At 52.1% G+C, this 14,504-nt stretch overlaps 4 protein-coding genes across 4 annotated transcripts; 3 read left to right on the forward strand and 1 right to left on the reverse strand.

Annotated features, from left to right (window-relative positions):
- Positions 1 to 531: 531 nt before the first annotated feature.
- EI97DRAFT_433492 (elongation factor 1 beta subunit) lies at positions 532 to 1,771 on the reverse strand. Its single transcript, XM_033798405.1, has 3 exons — positions 1,642 to 1,771; positions 1,046 to 1,422; positions 532 to 992 (listed from the first exon to the last, which is right to left on the reverse strand). Exons 1-3 carry the CDS (start codon positions 1,719 to 1,721, stop codon positions 763 to 765), a joined length of 687 nt encoding a protein of 228 aa, XP_033653620.1. The 5' UTR covers positions 1,722 to 1,771; the 3' UTR covers positions 532 to 762.
- Positions 1,772 to 2,474: 703 nt separating this feature from the next.
- EI97DRAFT_450442 (P-loop containing nucleoside triphosphate hydrolase protein) lies at positions 2,475 to 4,646 on the forward strand (the record flags this gene model as incomplete). The annotated part of the gene is made up of 1 exon (XM_033800286.1): positions 2,475 to 4,646. The coding sequence occupies one exon, from the start codon at positions 2,475 to 2,477 to the stop codon at positions 4,644 to 4,646; it is 2,172 nt and encodes a 723-aa protein (XP_033653621.1).
- Positions 4,647 to 5,251: 605 nt separating this feature from the next.
- Positions 5,252 to 8,654, forward strand: EI97DRAFT_377641 (mismatch repair protein 5; the record flags this gene model as incomplete). Its single annotated transcript, XM_033795622.1, has 15 exons — positions 5,252 to 5,477; positions 5,530 to 5,640; positions 5,689 to 5,930; positions 5,979 to 6,109; positions 6,165 to 6,564; positions 6,617 to 6,694; positions 6,746 to 6,805; positions 6,858 to 7,141; positions 7,190 to 7,363; positions 7,409 to 7,513; positions 7,550 to 8,067; positions 8,113 to 8,227; positions 8,276 to 8,314; positions 8,363 to 8,501; positions 8,550 to 8,654. 15 exons carry the CDS (start codon positions 5,252 to 5,254, stop codon positions 8,652 to 8,654), a joined length of 2,727 nt encoding a protein of 908 aa, XP_033653622.1.
- A 4,197-nt stretch (positions 8,655 to 12,851) lies between these two features.
- On the forward strand, positions 12,852 to 14,228 carry EI97DRAFT_48096 (uncharacterized protein). The gene is made up of 2 exons (XM_033802037.1): positions 12,852 to 12,944; positions 12,995 to 14,228. Exons 1-2 carry the CDS (start codon positions 12,910 to 12,912, stop codon positions 14,193 to 14,195), a joined length of 1,236 nt encoding a protein of 411 aa, XP_033653623.1. The 5' UTR covers positions 12,852 to 12,909; the 3' UTR covers positions 14,196 to 14,228.
- The last annotated feature ends 276 nt before the right edge of the window (positions 14,229 to 14,504 follow it).

Here is a 14,504-nt window from a genome sequence, read left to right on the forward strand (position 1 = left end):
CAAAGTCTACTTTTTTTGGATCTTCACAGGTTAGAATCAAAGTGAAAAGAAACCAGAGCCGCTGTATGTTGTCCGGTGTATTCTAAAACCCTACAATCGCAAATCGCATCTCAATAATGTCCCGAGCCTAGAGTATGGGAATCCTGTCCCTCATCTCACCGACCCAACTTGCCGAGCGACTCAAGATTATCTGCACCCTAAACACTTTTCTGGAGTCCTAACTCCGTGATCCGTTCCATCTCGGCCAATCATATGCTTCAGGGAAAATCGAAGCCTGAGGAGAAAATGTGTATCGGGAGAACTTGCCGTGTGTAAGCGCTTACTCCTCCGGGTTCTGCTGCAGCCCTACTTGATAATCATCGATAAGCAGAGATTTTCTGCCGACAGAACAGGGGCAGGCATTGTCCAAGGCTGTGCAGCTCTTCCACCATCCCATCTAGCAACAGTCAAAAATAGGTACTAGGATCATGGATGTTAAACAACACTGGAAATTCTGGAAGATTCACAGGGAAACAACTTGGAAAAGCGAGATTCGGGTGGCCAAACTTGCATTTGGTACTCATAAGGCATTCCCAGTTAAGGGACTACCGGAATTTTTCATTCCATATTTTCGTTTCATGTAGACGGCATGACTTGTTCATAACACGTAAAATGCTGAGTCCGCACCCGCTGCACGCTCGAACGCAAGCAAGTCATTCTTGCAAGCAGCAATTCCAGATATCTCAAGCTTAGAGAAGGGTAGGAAGAGGATTGCTACCTCATCTACAACTTCTGCATGGCAACGATATCGGTAGATTGAACGTGGTCCTCGTCTTCTTCGATCTGCTGCTGCAGCTCGTCCAGAGAGACTTTCTCGTCCTCGACGACCAGGTTGATCTGCAGCTTCTTGATACCAAAACCGACGGCCACAAGCTTAGACGCACCCCACACGAGACCGTCCTTCTCGATGGCCAAAACATTGGCCTTGAGCTCGTCCATGTTGGTCTCGTCGTCTGCGAAAGGGTTAGCACTGTAACATGAGTAGAATCAAACGTGAGCTGCGTACCCCATGGCTTCACATCCAAAGTGACAATGGACTTGGCGGCAGGCTTTACCTTGCCGGCCTTCTTCTTGTTGTACTCGGCAAGGCGCTCAGCCTTGAGCCTCTCAGCCTCCTCATCCTCTTCCTCGTCACTGCCAAACAGATCGACCTCCTCCTCCTCCTCCTCGGCGGCAGGGGCCTTGGCAGGGTTGACGGTGAGCTCGGCGGATTCAGGGCCGTAGGCAGTGTGGTCCTTTGTGGGGTCACCAGGAAGAGTGCTGAACTCCGATTCCCAGGTCAGGATGTGGTTGTACCAGCGCCAAGCGTAAGGGAACTTCTCAGGGGCAGGGACGGTCTTGATCTGCTGGAAGACCTTGACATCGGCCTGGGAGGGGGTGTAGCTGTCCTTTTGTTAGAGAAGGTCGGCGCACAATGACAGTGCCGTCAGAGAAGGAAGAAACAGCAATCAGGAATGCGACAAGCGCTTGGGTTTGTATTCAGATAGCGGGGTCTTAAGCCGCCTCATTAACACGGACCAAAGGTTTTCATCAGGAGGTTGGGCAAATGTGGTATTGGAAGAAACATGGCGAAATTCTGAAGGGCGGGGTGATGCAACGTACCCAACAATGTAGCTACGGGTCTTGAGCCAGTTGTTCAAGATGGTGAGACCGGCGTCAGAGACGAGATCGGAGAAGCCCATGATTGCTGATGAGAAAAATGAACCTGGATGCGACGGGTCGCTGAGAGGAGGAATTGAGCAGAGTTGAGAGGGGTAGAATAGGAGATTGGGGAGAGAGAAAATCTCGAAACAGAGTGGTGCCAAGTTGGGCTCGGCACGCTAGCCATTTACAGCCCATAGATGTGGCTTGTAGCTTGTGTGGCGCCTGCTGGCCCCCTTCCTCCCAAAACTTCGAGCACCTTCATTCACACTTCTGTGCCGTTGAGGTGTCGGCTATGGAGGAGGTATTTCCTGGTGGAGGGTGACGCGCCCCCACGACAAGGAATAAACAGTATATCACAACCGCTATATTCGATTGAAACAAACTGTGTATCCCTGAACGACCCCCAGTGTTGCGCGAGTTCGTTATCGAAAAGTTCCTTGCACCGGGCTCATGGAAACAGCTCGAAAAGTCGACTAACTTCCTCAATCCATCACAAACGTGACAAGGGCCGCCACCAGTCCATCGCCATACTAATAAGCCTTAACTGCCAGTTTCCATTCTTGTCCAAATATTCACTCGCAATTTACGCCAGAGCAATGCTCAACAACAGCGCACGCGTCGCTGCAAGGCGCATTTCACCCAAGCAGCTACCTCGTCCCATCTCCCTTCGGCCGTTACCGCTCAACGCATCACGATGCCGACCCCACCTCTCATACAAGCCGCTGCTATCCACCACCGCCGTTCGAACCTATTCCAATGGCCGGCCACATCCGCCTGGCGGTACACATCGCATGAATTTGGGTGGCGAACCAGAGAAGCCGGCTTTGGAGCAGTACGGCATTGACCTGACAGCGCGGGCGCGGGAGGGGAAGCTAGACCCTGTAATTGGGCGAGACGGGGAGATACATCGCACAATCCAGATCCTATCGAGGAGAACGAAAAATAACCCCGTGTTGATCGGGGCAGCTGGAACCGGAAAGACTGCTATCCTGGAGGGTCTAGCACAGCGGATTGTTCAAGGAGACGTGCCAGAATCAATAAAAGAGAAGCGGGTGATAGCATTGGACTTGGGCCAACTTATTGCTGGTGCCAAGTTCCGAGGTGATTTTGAAGAACGATTGAAAAAGGTGCTTAAAGAGGTTGAAGATGCTAAGGGTGGAGTTATACTCTTTGTCGACGAGCTGCACACTTTGCTTGGGCTTGGAAAGGCTGAGGGTAGCATCGACGCGAGCAACCTGCTGAAGCCGGCCCTGTCAAGAGGAGAACTCCAGTGCTGCGGTGCGACAACTTTGAATGAATACAGGCAGATCGAGAAGGACGTAGCCCTTGCTAGGAGATTCCAGCCTATCTTGGTTGGTGAACCCAGCGTGGAGGACACCATTTCGATACTGCGAGGCATCAAGGAACGTTATGAGATACATCATGGTGTTCGAATCACGGATTCCGCCCTTGTCGCAGCCGCAGCGTATAGCAATCGCTACATCACGGATCGATTCCTACCAGACAAGGCAATCGACTTGGTTGATGAAGCCGCCAGCGCACTCCGTTTGCAGCAGGAAAGCAAACCGGATGCGATTCAGGAGCTCGATCGCCAAATCATGACAATTCAAATTGAGCTGGAATCCCTCAGGAAAGAAACAGACATCGCAAGCAAAGAAAGGAGGGAGAAGTTAGAGCAGACTTTGAAGACCAAGCAGGATGAAGTCAAAGTATTAATGGAGAAATGGGAGAAGGAGCGAGAAGATCTACAACAACTCAAGAACGTGAAAGAGGAGCTAGAGAAGGCGAGGCTGGAGCTCGAACAAGCGCAGAGAGAGGGCAACTTTGCGAGAGCAGGAGAACTGCGGTACTCAAAGATACCCCAGTTGGAGCAGCGTCTTCCCCAGGAGGAAGAGGCGATGACCACCAGGAATCCCGACTCCTTGATTCACGACGCCGTTACCGCCGACGATATTGCCGCAGTTGTCTCCCGGACCACCGGTATCCCCGTTTCGAAGCTGATGCGCGGAGAAAGTGAAAAGCTGATTCACATGGAGGACGCACTGCGGCAATACGTGCGTGGGCAGGATGAGGCGCTCACGGCTGTGGCGAATGCAATCAGGATGCAAAGAGCCGGACTGTCCGGTGAGAACCGCCCGATCGCTTCCTTTATGATGCTCGGACCTACCGGCGTTGGCAAGACAGAAGTGTGCAAGCGGCTTGCGGAATTCCTCTTCTCCACAGCCCAGGCTGTCATCAGATTCGACATGTCAGAATTCAGCGAGAAGCATACCGTCTCGCGTCTTATTGGCTCTCCCGCCGGCTACGTTGGCTATGAGGACGCAGGTCAACTGACCGAAGCGGTACGGCGGAAGCCGTACGCAGTGCTTCTGTTCGATGAGTGGGAGAAGGCGCACAAAGACATATCCACTCTCTTGCTTCAGGTCCTGGATGAAGGCTTTTTGACCGACGCTCAGGGCCATAAGGTCGACTTCCGCAACACCATCATTGTCCTGACTTCTAACCTTGGCGCGGAAATCATTGTTGGTGATGACATGTTGCACAGAGGCAAACAAGAGGAATCTGCTAGGATCTCCCCGGAGGTCCGCAACGCTGTCATGGACGTCGTTTCTGCCACCTATCCGCCTGAGTTTCTAAACCGGATTGACGAGTTCATCATCTTCAACCGTCTTTCTCGCGAAGCACTCAGGGATATCGTCGATATCCGGTTGAAGGAGCTACAACAGAGGCTGGATGATCGCCGCATCACGCTTGAGGTCCCGGATGAGGTCAAGCAGTGGCTCTGCGATCGGGGCTACGATCCGAAATTCGGTGCTCGTCCTCTTAACAGACTCATTTCAAAGGAGATCGGGAATGGGCTTGCTGACAGGATTATCAGGGGTGAGATCAAGGGCGGGGATGTGGCAAAGGTATCGATCAAGGATGACAAGAGTCATCTGGAGATTGTCAGCGCGAAAGCTTGAAGAAGTGTATCAAATGGTTTGTATCATATATGTGACGACTCGATGACTGTATAATAGGCCTACTTGTATGTATTACTGCTGATGGGTAGGGTTGGCCTGGCATGGACTTGAGCGGTACTGCGTTCTCTATTTCTCAACTCCCCTCTGAGATTCGACGGGGAGGCTGTATCCAATTACCACTCGAATAACTGGTGCTAGGAAATCTCCGATAATTTCTTGTCATCGTTCTTGTCCATGAATCGTTCGCTTCGTCTCAATCGTTTTCCTGTCGGCTTCCAGATCGGGTACGACTAACTGGCAGGCGCGACGGCACTACGCACCTGCTGCATCGCACCACGATATCTCGCCACGTACCTAGGCACACTTCAACCCATACACCTCCTTGAGCTTCACTACTGACACTTGCGAAAACGAACATGCCGCCCAAGAAAGCCAGGTTCCCTTTCCTGAAGACCAGCAGCCGGCGAGGGACGACGTCAAGCCCACGCAACAGTAGCAGTCGACGCTCGAACTCGTCTCGCCCTTCCCGGCATCATTCGTCACATCCCACTTCTTCCAATCGCCCATCAGCATCTGCATACGGCAGGAGAGGAGGTAATACTGGCATGGTCCACGGCAGAACAGAGGCTCTTCCCCAGACATCTTCCGATCCGCTCCCTGAGATACAAAGAGAGGTCGATGAGACGCTCCAAGACACCCTCAATGAAGTGATTATGGCTGTTGATCTGAGAGAAAGAGGTACTGTTGGTTGTTCGTACTACGTTGCCAGGGAGGAGAAGCTCTACTTCATGGAAGATGCCAAGCTAGGCGGCATTGAGTTGATCAATATTCGTAAGTGGGTGTTCCCCTAGCCTCTAGAAGATACTGACGTTGGGCACTCCAGTGAAAGCTTTCGTTGAACCCACGGTCATCCTTGTATCGACAAAGACTGATGATGCTGTTATCGACACTCTTGATCCTGAAGCCAGAGATGGGACTTCTGAGCGAGGAAGTTGTGAGTGTTCACGGGTGGTATTGAAGCTGCTTATACTCACCTCTGAAGACGACCAGTTTCGCTTGCCCTTTGTACTCGATATCCGCCCAGCAGCCGAATTCGGATATGACGCCGCCAAAAACAAACTTGCTGGTCTTCACCTTCAGCGGGAGGGCCAACCTAACTTTACCTTTGTAATACCAGGAGATGTCGTGGCCGCGGACGGATTGATAAATGGGGAGGATACCCCGGGTCGACAGGAGCAGTTACTTCGTCTTGCGGGATGGGTTGATCTTGAAAGTCGCCTTACGGTAAGCCTCGTCGGATACCCACACAAGCTCGCCCGCTGACGGGCTAAGATTGGTTGCGCGGGAGCGGTGCTTTCATTCTTGCAGCGGAGTCGTGCCAATGCCTACCTACCTGGGGATGAAGCTGCGCATAGTATGTTTCGCGTCTCAACTATTGAGATGTTCACTCTCCGGGATACTATGTGAGTCGCTATATTAACAACGACTTCCGCTATTTCCGCTGTTAATTATCACGAGGTTCGTCAACGCGGACACGTTGCACTCATTGCAGATACTGAGCTCGGAATCTCATCCAAATTCTCATAACCAGGGACCCAACAGAGCTACGTCTGGTTTTAAAGAAGGTTTGTCCGTGTACGGTCTATTCCACCACCTCGCAAAGACTCCGCAGGGTAAAATTCTGTTGCGTCAGTATTTCTTAAGACCGAGTCTAGCACCGGATATAATTGACGAACGGTTGGACACAATTTCAGCTTTTCTTCGACCCGAAAATTCCGGCACAATGGATAGTCTCGTGAAAGATCTACAATCAATACGGAATATGCGCACGGTGATGATCAATCTCAGAAAGGGAGTTTCCAGCGGCAACAGCAAGTCCGGCGGCTTCTCGAGGAGCGTGTGGACCAGTATACGCCAGGTACGTTCCCTCGCTGCGTCCACCGCAGTGAATCTCATATCACTCAATTTAGTTTGCATACCATGCCCTGCAAATCAGAGATGCAATAAGAGACATGGCTGGTGGCGAGTCTCTCTCCATCGGAAACAAGGTAAGACCAATCACTACGCTCGATTGACTATCAAACCTCACTATGTACAAGGTTGTTCAGAGATTTGAAGGGTACCACCTCGCACAAGTTGGAAAACGTATCAGCGATATAGTAAGGACCGGCAGCACATCGCTTTACCTGGGCCTTTGTCTCACAGTAGTAGGTCGATTTTGATCAGTCAGCAACAGAGTCTCGCACTGTGATACTGCCCGGTGTGGACGAAGAACTCGACCAAATGAAGAGAACATTTGCAGGATTGGATGACTTGCTCGGTCAAGTCGCCCGAAAATTATCGGAAGGGATTCCCTCGGATCTCCAACAGAGCCTGAACGTACTTTATTTCCCACAGATAGGGTTTCTGACAACGGTTCCCCTCGACCCAGCCACTGGTGATCCCGTATATGAGGGGACCTTTGATAGTCCATGGGAACGCATGTTCTCGACGGAGTTAGTTGTTTATGCACTATACATTGTGACGTAGCTAATTGTGAGCAGAGGTCAGATATACTTCAAGAACAGCGAGATGCGGGAAATGGACGAGCATTTTGGTGACCTCTACGGCATCATATCCGATCGCGAGATTGAGATTTGCCACGAGCTTGCACAGTTTGTTCTCGAGTATGAGACCCTCTTAACGAGCGTGTCGGACATATGTGGGGAACTAGACAGGTGCGATAATTCAATGCCTCTGCTTGCGTTTGCTGACATTGCTAGTCTACTTGCATTGACGCAAGGTGCTAGGCAGTACAACCTGAAGCGCCCTAGAGTGACACTGGACAACGATATTGAGATCAAAGGGGGACGGTATGTTTTGCATTCGTATCCACGTTGAGACACCGCTGACTCTATGGAAAGGCACATCCTTCAAGAGCTCACTGTTCCCTCATATGTTGCAAACGACACGAAAATAGTTGGAGGGTCTGGGGCTGCGAATTCATTTGAGAACATGGGCAGCAGCTCATCAGCATATTCCACGCAGCCCAGCGGAGGCGACTCTAACATGCTGATCATGACCGGACCAAATTATTCCGGGAAGAGCGTCTATCTCAAACAAGTGGCATTGATTGTCTTCATGGCGCATGTCGGCTGCTTTGTGCCAGCTGAGAGCGCAAGGATCGGACTTACAGACAAGATCCTCTCTAGGGTGGCTACCCGGGAAACGGTCTCACGGGCTCAGAGCGCGTTCATGATCGACTTGCAGCAAATATCCTTGGCCTTGAGTTTAGCGACAAGGAGAAGCTTGTTGATCATCGACGAATTTGGGAAAGGGACTGATTCGAGTGATGGCTCGGGATTGGCTTGTGCCGTGTTTGAGCACCTTCTTCGTCTCGGCACTGAATGTCCGAAGGTTGTAGCTGCTACCCATTTCCATGGTAAGTAACTGTTTTAGATCTGCGGCATGGCACTGAAGGCGGTAGAAATATTTGAAACCGGAGTGTTTAGGCCCCAGATCAATCCTACGTTTGGGCATATGGAGGTGCGAATTGACACTGAGGCCTCAGAGACAGAGGAGCAGATAACATATCTCTACAAGTCAGTACCATCGAAAGAAAATTTTGAAACTCACTAACGGTTCGGCAGCTTTTGCAACGGCCGGAGCACTTCAAGCTTTGGCACCTGGTAATGGCCCCTTGTATACCCTACACAGCAATGTCTCACTCGGTGTAGTTGCGCAGCCTTGAACGGCGTGCCTCCGGAGATAGTTCAGCGCGCCGAACAACTAATACTCTTGGCTGCCAGAGGAGAAGATCTTGTGGCAGCATGCTCGACAATGCCAGAATCAGAAGCCCTGGAACTTGAAGAGGCAGTGAGTACTCCTTTCACATTGCAAACACTTCATTGACCAGAGCCCTAGGAACAAATTGCGCGAGATTTCCTTGCAGCTGATGTCTACCGAGACCCCAAGCAGACCTTAAGTGATATTCTGACGGTATCTACGACGACAAATTCTCGAGCATGACTTTATTGCATCCCTCCCAGAGGCTGATGCTGGTGGCAGTCTATGACTTCCGGGAAATCATCCTTGTCTCAGTGGCAGCCCGCTGTCCGAAATGTAGATCTTATTCCAATTTAGTCTTTTGCTGTGGCCATTTTATAGCACTGATAGCCGGTCCACTCACCACGAGGCGAGTGCTTGGCCATAGACAGCAAATGGTTTGTTTGGCACAGGGCTTGACGTGAGCATGGTGACGGCAAGGTAAGGCCCACGGGGACCACCGTTATGTAGACCTCCCATGTCGTCGAGATACAATATATTCTGATCCATGCCCGTGCTTCGACTTCCAAGGTTTCATTGTCGTGTTGCCTTCCGAAGTTGTTCGGCTGAGTCACCGTCAAGCACGCTCCTTCCTCTGAAGGCGGTAGTGCCCATTAGGGCGGAACCTTAATTTGACCTCCATCGAACCTCTATACTAAGATTTCTCTCCATCAAAAAACGGAATCCCTCTGAGGCCTTTTCGGGTTCAGAACGTGCTTTTGCTAACTTCTGCGGGAGCAGAGGAAACTCTTCACTGCGCGGTAACTCACTTTCCATGCACCTCTCACAGACCGGCTGTCGTTTTTCTGCACTACGATCGACAAAGTTGAAATATGGGGCACTTGAGAAGGTGTGTTTGTCGTGTGCTGATTCCTTGTCACGGCCTTGACTGTCGACCTAGTAAGAGCTATGGGATTCGGATGGAGGGAAGTTACGGATTGAAGCTGCTGTGTTAGCATAGCTTGAAGATAAGTGCTTTTCCATGTCTTAGTAACATTGGTTTTTCAAACGTGCTGACGGTACCTTCAGGCGCCACTGCCGCTGCTAATGCACAATCGGCTTCCTGTCAGACGCCACATCTCCATCTGACGCTGCCAAACAGCCGACACTCATCGACAAAGACAAGCATGCACAGCATCGGCGTTGTAATCGCCTCTGGCGCAACGCGCTCCGTATCTGGTTTAGCAGGAGCGAATTGCCTCTCACTCCAGGTCTGTCCGTTTAGCCACAACATCCTCTATACGGCCGTTGCCACTTCTGTGGCAAGACCTCCTGAGCATGGGCGATTGCCCATACCTTTTCACGGCCTTGCAAGAGTGTCGATCAAGCCTGGACGAACGGGTACTTCTCCGGGTGGCGCCCATGGACTTCAGTAGTTGGACGTTGCTGAAAAGGATTGCATCCAGGGATTTGCCATAACCTCGTATTGTGCCATGTGCGACGTACATTTACCCATTACTTGAAAGGATCGCTGGCAACGCACTGGAAAGCGAACTGCGTCCACTCCATTGTGTCTCACTACTCGTTCACGCGTGTACGATCAACACGTTCACGATCAACACGTTCAGCAGCTTCAAATCCAACTCCAAATAGGCCGATCTTAACGCCCCTCTGCTAATCCATCAACACGGAAGGCGCCAAACGGTTTTACGCCACCTTCCTGTACGATCTCCCGAAGGAGCAGGTGGAAGAGGGTCAGGCAGATTGACCACTCTTCGACCGCTTCTCACGCCACGTTCCTCAACGATATCTGCAGGCGGGCCGCTCCGATGCAGGGCTTTGGAGTAGCTTCCAATTGTGTGCCCTCAACACAAGCAGTGGACACGAGAGGCCGCGCAATCGGCAGCTATCCGGCTGCTCTGAGGAACCTTCACTGTATCAGAAGACTGTGGGCGTTGTGCCCTTCTCATTCATCTTTAGGGCATTGAAGGCCATGGAAACCGTCTTCCAACTGGCCAAACTCATGCCAGCTGCACTTACCTGGCCATCAACAGGAGCGCATCTGTAACCGAGGGTCTCTCAAGTATCATGCTCTAATGAGCAGGTTACGTGCGGAATTGTATGCGAGGTGTGCCACCTCACCAAGCATCGACGTCGATCCCGCAAGACTATAGCAGAAACGTTATTCCAGCTGCATGCACCTAGGCAAGAGAACTGCTTGAGGATGGGTAAGTGGTTCGGATCCTGGCTTGAAGAGATTTTTCAGGTCCGCATTCAAATCCTATACGAAACACCCAATGCGATGAAGTGAGGATGTCGCCTTCGCTTCGGTTCCGAGAATCTTGCCCTGTCCACAACGCTAATAAATCTACGGACTTACCTCTGCACCCAAAAGGTATTGTCGACTGTTGGTGTCAGCAAACCCGGAAATGACATCTATCCATGTATTCTGCATAACAACAGGCTCAGATGACGGACGCCAATTAAAGTCGCACATGTCACGGAGCACGCTGCTGGCAGGCAGATAAACCGTTAAAATGAACCAATCAGTACATACATGGCGACAGTGACGGATTCGATGCACCAAGCTCTAGGTCTAAATGAATTTTCGACTGCAGAAAGATGGTCTTGTTTCAACCTTGGTCCCTGGGTTCGGTGCATGCCCGCCATGTGGTACTGTGTGGTACGACGTCGAACTAGGATTGGACAGCGACATAGAAAGCCCCATCGCAAGGGTCCTCACTGCATGAGCATGCGCGACGGGCAGAGAAAACGGTGGTGACTGTGGAAAAGAGATGGTGAAAGATGTTGTCCGAAAATGGTTTCTAAGGGGAGTTCATGACGAAGTGGCTGTGGAGGCGGATCGTGAACACCTGCACAGTTGCTCAAGCCCATGACCCTCCACGCAGATCTGCGATCAGCCGTGAAGAGAGCGAGCGGGGCGGCGTTTGGTTGTGGATGATCTCAAGAAGTCGCAAATCCAGGTCGCTGTGTGCAGTCATCGCCAAGCTTCACGATTGTCAAGGGTTCCGGTGAGGGGGCCACAATTGAGGACAAGATCGTCCGGCCAGTGGGCAGCCTCCCGTCTGACTAGAGGGAATCGGACCGCAAACCTCATGTGGTGAACACGACGACAAGTTCGGACCTTCCACTGCCGCGTCTCAAGAGTGCTGGAACGTAAATTGTCACTGAACGGTTTGCGTGACCGCCGGGCACTCAGTGTCGCAGGCCGAGCCTTGCCTCTGAGAGCGAGCAGAGAGCAAAGGCACTGCGGCGAACCGGGCGGAGCAGACCGTGGTAACCTACCGTTGCTATTTGCGACTCCGCACACCGGCAGTCGAGCTTCCCTACTTCATGAGCTGCTGCTGGAGGTGGGTGACACAAGTGCCAGCTTACACTCCACCAATAATGGTTTACTGATGCTCTTCTGCCCTTGCGAACAAAAGACATGTCCAATCAGTCAACTGAAATGGCCATCTCACCCCATACGATGCCACCAGGGCACCTTGTGTGACTGAGTTCCACAGAGGGATTACTCGGTATATGGCAGGGCAATTGGTTACCGACCCAGAGGCAGGTTGCGATGGTGTTGAAGGCTTTTGCGAGGTGACGATAGATCAGTTATAGTCAGCACTAGACTTACGGGCACAGTATCACGCCTGCTCAAAGAACGACTGGAAGAGGAGGTCCCGAGTCTGTGGACGACGCTCCCACTGCCTCGTGGAGGGGTAATCTACTTCACGCAACCGGCTATACTCCCTCGTGTGCCAGGACGCAGTGCTTCGCCAGCAGCCAGGCGCCGCTGCATTCCTTCATCCCCTCTGTCGGGCAGGACAACACCGGGCAGGATTCAGCTCATCATGGATCTACATCGTGTCCAAAGAAAGCTGCACCGAGAGTTGAGCTCTGTCGAGTCCTTCAGTGATAAGCTCGACACCTCCCACACTTGTACTGGCGCATACTGCATCATCCTGGAGGGGTGACGCTCAGAGCGTCTGCCCTGCAGCGCCGAGCGTTAACTCGTAAGACGCTGTGTCCTCAGCCCCAACCCAACATCGCTGCCGCTCAGATGCGCCTCCATCCGGGGTTCCATGACGAACCTCAAGGGTTTCCAGATCCCTTCTCCTTTGGACCTAGCGCTGCACACCCTGGACCTACACCCTGTTGCTGTGCTGCATCGAGGTCCATATATAACACAACTGGCCGAGTGCTTCTCAGCTCCCCTTCAGCACCCTCTCGCAGTTCTGCCTACTTGATCCAACATGTTTCAAGCTGTCCCTCCTCATTTCCCTCCCCAGCAATCATCACCACCTGTTGCAACAATGTCAACTCTTCCGGCGAGCACTTTGGTGACCACTAACGTCGGCGGCGAGCAGAAGCCTCGAAAGCTTCGAGCTTCCTGCGACGCCTGCTCCCGAGCAAAAGTTCGGTGCGACAAGGTGCGTCGTCCGTCGTCTCAAGTTTGAACAGTATTTTGACAGTAGCTCAGGTCAGACCTACATGCCAACGCTGCGGGAATATGGGCATCTGTTGCAACTACTCGCCATCCATGAGGTACGAATTTAAAGTATCCTGTTTCTGCCTGTGACTAACGCACATCCTAGACTGGGCAAACCACGAAAGAATCGTAATCCAGACGGCACTATCATGCGCGATGTGTCGCCGGCTACCTCGTGTGCACCTTTGCACATGGGACCACGACCCACAGTGATCCCAAGAACCACTTCTTACACTGCTGAGAGCTCACCAGAGCCAAATGACCCTTTATTCTTTGCTCCCCCAACGCCCGAGTACCCTTATGCGGATGCCTTCATGGCCAATGGCTTTGATGGAAGCCAGTCTCCATATTCGGACGAAGGGACCTTCGCCAGTGGCTGGTCCAGTGAGGACCGATTGGTGTTTCAAAGCCCCACTGACACGTTCACGAGCGTGCCACCGATCACAATACCGACTTCACCTTTTGCAGCACATTCCAGAACGATCAGTATGCACAGTCAACCGGACCTCCTTATGGATGGGTTGAGAGACCCAGCACCAATCCCGAGTCCTCAATTCTTCCCGTCACCAGATCGGCACTCTATTCCTACGTTTTCCCCGGATAAGATGGCTCTTACTTCACCAATGATCCCGGCACCTCTTCCCACTCCTCCTGCCTCTGCGTCAATGCCTAAACACGACTGCACACAGTTTGCTTTCCAAACCCTCAACAGCCTACACCCTCCGCCGTCAGAGCCCACACACGGCGATTTCAATGGAGCTACTGGCGCTCTCCCAACCTTGGACACCGTCCTATCCACCACCAAAGCCGCAGTAGACAAGCTCTTCGTACTACTGGGTTGCGCTTGCTCCACCAACCCTCACTTCTCCACCACCATCGCATTCACCATCATGAAGGTCCTCGCCTGGTATCAAGCCATCGCAGTGATGAACCACCCCGGCGCAGAATCCTCCATCAACACAACCATGGAGGCTTTCACGCATACGCCTACATCAGCGGGCGACTATTCCCGCGAAGGCGACGACGAGGACACGATCCGCACACATCATGTTCTCGGCGAGCTCCGCAAGATCGAGAAGCTCATCGACAGATTCCAAGACCGGTACTGCAAGGCGGCGAGCGCATCGGAAACCGGCATTGATGCTAGCGTCTATGCCTCGCTTGAGTCTCTGCTTCGGACGCGCGTGCGCGATACCTTCAAGATCACGATGAAGACTGCGCCTGAAGACGTCAGGAGGCAGGTTGCGTCGCGGACGCACCAGCAACAGCAGCAGCAGCAGATGAGGGCTCGGACTATGACGTTCTGATTCCGCGCCGTGCTGGTTCGGTGTGTTTTAGCACCAGTCGTTTTGGATGATGTTGCTGCAATCATTTCACGAAAAGCGCAGCATATGTTGATTTGGAGTTTCATGCTCTCTGTTGTATGCGAGTAACGATTCGCTGTTTTTAGACTTCCTCTTCGCTATTGTTTCGTTCATTCCGTCCCTATCATGGCCCGAGGAAGACATTCCGCTTGTACATATTTTGGTTGTTGAGGTGGGGGCAGCTACCCACCTTCCTTTTTGCTGTAGATGCAAGGACGGCAGCTCGCTTGGCTGAAAGAAAGGGGAAGGAGG

This window comes from Westerdykella ornata, assembly GCF_010094085.1.
Source record: "Westerdykella ornata strain CBS 379.55 unplaced genomic scaffold EI97scaffold_11, whole genome shotgun sequence".
NCBI classification, from domain to species: domain Eukaryota; kingdom Fungi; phylum Ascomycota; class Dothideomycetes; order Pleosporales; family Sporormiaceae; genus Westerdykella; species Westerdykella ornata.

Coding starts and splice junctions, on each gene's coding strand:
- EI97DRAFT_48096 (XM_033802037.1), top strand. CDS start 12,910: ATGGGCATCTGTTGCAACTACTCGCCATCCATGAG. Junction 12,945..12,994: donor AACTACTCGCCATCCATGAG/GTACGAATTTAA, acceptor CGCACATCCTAG/ACTGGGCAAACCACGAAAGA.
- EI97DRAFT_433492 (XM_033798405.1), bottom strand. CDS start 1,721: ATGGGCTTCTCCGATCTCGTCTCTGACGCCGGTCTCACCATCTTGAAC. Junction 1,423..1,641: donor ACCCGTAGCTACATTGTTGG/GTACGTTGCATC, acceptor ACAAAAGGACAG/CTACACCCCCTCCCAGGCCG. Junction 993..1,045: donor TTTGGATGTGAAGCCATGGG/GTACGCAGCTCA, acceptor ACCCTTTCGCAG/ACGACGAGACCAACATGGAC.